Source organism: Diabrotica undecimpunctata, chromosome 1 (assembly GCF_040954645.1).
Source record: "Diabrotica undecimpunctata isolate CICGRU chromosome 1, icDiaUnde3, whole genome shotgun sequence".
Lineage (NCBI taxonomy): Eukaryota > Metazoa > Arthropoda > Insecta > Coleoptera > Chrysomelidae > Diabrotica > Diabrotica undecimpunctata.
Genome location: NC_092803.1, coordinates 189,653,515 through 189,658,213, shown reverse-complemented (window position 1 = coordinate 189,658,213; position 4,699 = coordinate 189,653,515). Strand labels below are relative to the sequence as shown.

The 4,699-nt window shown below is 27.7% G+C and overlaps 1 protein-coding gene across 1 annotated transcript; it reads left to right on the top strand.

Annotated features, from left to right (window-relative positions):
* The first annotated feature begins 283 nt into the window (after window positions 1–283).
* Window positions 284–4,487, top strand: LOC140441830 (uncharacterized). Its single transcript, XM_072532774.1, has 7 exons — window positions 284–408; window positions 478–541; window positions 598–662; window positions 833–1,099; window positions 1,559–1,727; window positions 2,574–3,093; window positions 3,965–4,487. Exons 1-7 carry the CDS (start codon window positions 371–373, stop codon window positions 4,393–4,395), a joined length of 1,554 nt encoding a protein of 517 aa, XP_072388875.1. The 5' UTR covers window positions 284–370; the 3' UTR covers window positions 4,396–4,487.
* Window positions 4,488–4,699: the final 212 nt, after the last annotated feature.

The following is a 4,699-nucleotide window of genomic DNA, read 5'->3' as shown; positions in this document are numbered from 1 at the left end:
TAAAAATTGCAAAAATAGGATTCTATTGTCTTTTTCAGGTATTATAAACAAAAAATAATAATTTGTGTTGAATTTTTATAACTTCAAGAAAGTAACATTTCACATTTTTACAAGATTTGTAGATTTATATTTTACTCTAAGTTTTTGTTATTATATATAATATTAAAATAAAAATATGAGTTAAATATTGAAAATTTTCTTTTAAATGTAACTTTAATAAATAAATCATTACATTAGAAAATGCCTAACAATGTAAATATCTGTCTATATGTCAAATATCATAACCGGTCAATTTTAAAATATTTGTGACTTTGGAATGGCGCAAATATTTTATTTTTACAATCTAGAACAGTAGACACGTGCAATAACCATGCCCACACAACTTAGTTACTTTGCAATTAATAAAAGGTATTTATTGAAGTAAACACATTTTTAATACGAATGAAATAACGATAAGATTTTTATTTCCTTGTGTAGGTTTGACTTTTCTGTTCCCTTAGAGGATGTTTTTACCGATGTTGAAATTCACCCAAGACTGCAGGTAACACTAGTTCGTATATTATTTAATTATCAATAAATAATTTAAATTCTTTTAAGTATATTTTTCAACAAGGTTATGAAAACTATTTGGAAAGTCATCAAGATATAGAAGAAATTTTAAAGTAAGTATTTAACCAATGATTAGAAAAAGTAAACGTTAAAAGATCACTTAATAATGTTATTAAACTTAAATATTATGTTTAAAGTGTATGACAGAATATTTATATGGACTCAAATAGATATGAAAAGAACCAAGGTTGGCTCGAATAATTTTTGTTGTACACACTTTTAGAGAACCATCTTTAAATGAATGCTTACAATTAAAACAGTATGTCACTTTTGAAAAACACTTGGGAATAAATATTCAATGGTACTCAGCTGGTTCCTATTTCTGGATAATTCGCCACTTCCTAGGACAACTACCTATACCTTTGCTGCCAGCAGTGACTAGTAGACATAAGTATCAATGGAATGAGTTATCAATGAAATGCAGAAGAGTATTACATGCAGATAATAGAACAGATAGTGATTATAGATATTTGTCATATAATATTACAAAGTAAGTTTTTTATTGTTATTTCTGTAATAAAATAAATATATTATTTTTAAAATTTATAAGGTGTAATATGTAGCAAACAAATTAAGTAAATTTAGGTATTATTGTCTTTAATTTAGATATTTATTAATATGAAATATTACTCAAAGTTTACTACTGAATTTTTCAATAATCTTGAGTAATCAGAAAGGTAGTTACACATACATCATGGCTACAGTTACTAGAAAAAAAAAAAAAAGAAAATCTGGTATTTTAATTAGTCATTTTAGGATCTATGAAATAATTATACAGATGATATAACAGATCATTTATCCACACCTCATTGTCAATAGTTTTCAGACATATATTAACATGTTTACTGATGGATCTAAGATATAATACAGAGGGAAGTTATCAATATTCCACTAATTATTGTTGGAAATATGTGAAACAATTGAATATTAACAAATAATAATTTTTTAGGAGTTTAAGTCATTTGCCTCTTCAACACAAACTATTACTCAATACCTTGATTATGTTTATAAGAGATGTTTCTAAGAAAAGAAACTGTAAGGTGACAATTAAATGTCTGGCCAGATACTATTGTGAAGCTATATTCTCTAGACCATTTAGACCAGGACACAATGATAGGGTAAGTAGTTGAGTATCAGTATTATTAATTTTGTTATTTAGTACAACTAAGTTGATAGAAACTTTAAATTGTATTTTCATTTATTATCAGATAAAATTATAAAACTTTCTTCAGTTAATTTATTAACTAGATTTTATGAACAAATTATTTTTTGGCTTTAAAATATTTCCGTGACCTTTTAAGTTTTTGTAGTAGTGTATAGATCAATAATAGCAAAAAATGGCCACTGTAATAATAAATTTTGATCTTAAACAACGTGGAAATAGGGGAGTAGAATAATATGCTCAAGAAGTATATGCTAGCTCTAATTTGTATAAAGTATATGATCCATGATCCAGATGAAGCCATGATAAAAGTGCTAGGGGGCGGCAATAACCAATATGAATAAATTTTCGAGCAAATCAAGGTTTTAAAATGGACAAAAAACAATGTCTAGGGAATTAACCAAGCGTGCATCTAGGATAGTTTTAAGTGACATCCAAACAATTAATGTGATGATGCGAATTAATCTGAGATGATTTTTCTTCTACTTTTCTAAAAAATTATTCAAATTGGGCAATAAATACAAAAATGATTTAATATTATAATTTTAATGTGGTAATTTTTTATGCACTTGGATGTATTTACTTAAAACTATAATCTGATAGACTTTCTAGATGATTATTTATCCCATCAGTACCGATAATTACAATGAAAATTATATACTTTATGAAAACTTTCATAAAAATATGGAAAATTTCAAATGCTTGCGTAATAAGAAAAAAGTATAGCTTACATAAATTCAATAAATTATGTGTGATGGTACAAAATAAAGCCATATTTTATATTTTTTATACTATGTTTCAGCATGAAACAATGCTTCCTCTTCTAATATTCATGATAACAAAGTGGCATCACAGATTTTTAAGAACTGAGTTTGTACCCTTCTACCAATTTAATAAGAAATATTCTGTCAATAGCTGCACTCAAACAAACTGGTTAACACAAAACTATCAACTGGTAAAGTATCTTAAAGATGTTGACTGTCAAACGAATACAAGTGCCGATGAAAATAATAATAGTCTACCACAAATTAATAGAAATATCTCAACCGATGATCTTCCAGATAATAGCAGCAACAATGAAGTTCCTTCTGGTAAAAATATTAATATCCCCCTAAAGCAACACAGAACTTTTGTTAACAGTTTGGAGGATATAAAAGAAGAAGATATACTGTGTGAAAGGTGTAAACAGTTTGATAATATTTTTAACAGCACTTTTCAAAATGAACAAGAAGCTGTGTGGGATGATGTGAAAGAAATTAGGAATACTGTTCGGAAAGTGGAAAGGTATGATTATGAAAGTGAGGGGAAGCATCTAGCAGGAGGTAAGTTTTTAATAAAATTATGATATAACAAAAGTAATTGTTTATAAAGTGTATATACTCTGAATTGACTGACCAAATTCACTTTTGATGTTGCATATCCAGCAATGGCGGCTTGTGGTGCAAAAATCAAGACGAACATTTTTTTCATTCAAATTTGAAAATTTCTAATTTTAAAGCAAGTCTTTGTGCAGATTGAGTCCAAAAGGACCGGCTGCACTTTTCTTATATATAAAAGTGGTTTTAATTAAATTGGCTGAAATTTGCAGAGAAGTTAGCTTTGTTGTAGAAAATTGCCTTTTCTGCAATACTTTGTTTAATAAATAAATAATAATAATTAAAATCCGTAAACTAATTTTCGAAACCAAATTCATCTTTATCAGCGTCTGTTTTGCCTTGCAATTCTTAGAAGGCACAGATTAAAGCAAAAATCTGAATTTGGTTTCGAAAATTACTTTACGGATTTTAATATCAGATGTCGCTATTTGCGTCCATACGAAGCCATGCTAGAGTTGCTTCCTAAGACAGAAAAGATTTATTTTCACGTTCATAGCGACTGTGAATAGCCTTTCTGAAGAGCTCTTTTAGGGCGAAATACGTATAAGCGGATACACAGAGGCACTATACGTGAAATCAAATCTTAACTGTCTTTTTCATTTTAAAATATTTAAATTTCCCATATAACTAAACCTAAGCGATCGTCATGGTATGCCTTCTTCCTGCCGTATCGCATCTCCTGCACCTGTCCGTTTTTTTACATTCAAACTATTCAATCCTAACTATCCAAAAACAATTCGTCTCTGGCTTATCAAATATAATCACGTTAGTCATATACTTTAGCAGCATGTTGATTTCTTTTTTATCTTTTTCGCAGGTAACTCAAGTACATTTGAAAGTGACTCAACATTTGAATCCGACTCTTGTGTAACAGCTGATAACTTTATGGGAAACACTAGTCTAAAAACCACCGAAAACAAAAGTATTAACAATATTAATGATAGCGTATACAAAACGCCCAAAGGTCAGCTACAGAATACATCTTTGTATTACAGTTTCTGTAAATCTGAAGATGAGCTATACAGTAAAAATGGGAGAGAAGCTAATAATGCAGAGTGTTGTGATAATATACATAATAATGATGTTTTAAGCTGGAAAGATGATCAAAATGCTTCTGGTTTTAGTTCAAACCGGTTAAAGATGAAATTGAACATTCTAAGAAAACTCCACCCAAAGTTAATTGAAGCAAAAGAAAGTTTTAAAAAATTTTCTACTAATTCTGTAAAATATAAACCATTGAAGTTTTAAAATATTTTAGGCTTTTATTTATTTTATCTTATAATTATACCTTTTCTTTAAAAAAGAATGTGTTTGTTATTAGAAGTTAGATGTATTTTTTTCCGCTGAAAATATAAAGTTTATTTTTTTTTAATTTAAGTTTATTTTTTTTTAATTTAAGTTTATTTTTGAGATTATATAAAAAATAGCTTAGTAGATTTTTGTCCGTTTTTGTTATTACGAGAATAAATATTTTAGTTTTGTAAAAAAGTATATTATTCTTTCTTTTTAGCTCATTTTCTCTGAAGAATTAGAGATTTGTTGCTCAGCATCG

Bases quoted from the DNA above. Each gene is read 5' to 3' on its own strand.
- LOC140441830 (XM_072532774.1), top strand. From the start codon at position 371: ATGCCCACACAACTTAGTTACTTTGCAATTAATAAAAG. The intron at 409-477 runs GTATTTATTGAA...TTCCTTGTGTAG, and splicing joins TACTTTGCAATTAATAAAAG to GTTTGACTTTTCTGTTCCCT. The intron at 1,728-2,573 runs GTAAGTAGTTGA...ACTATGTTTCAG, and splicing joins GACCAGGACACAATGATAGG to CATGAAACAATGCTTCCTCT.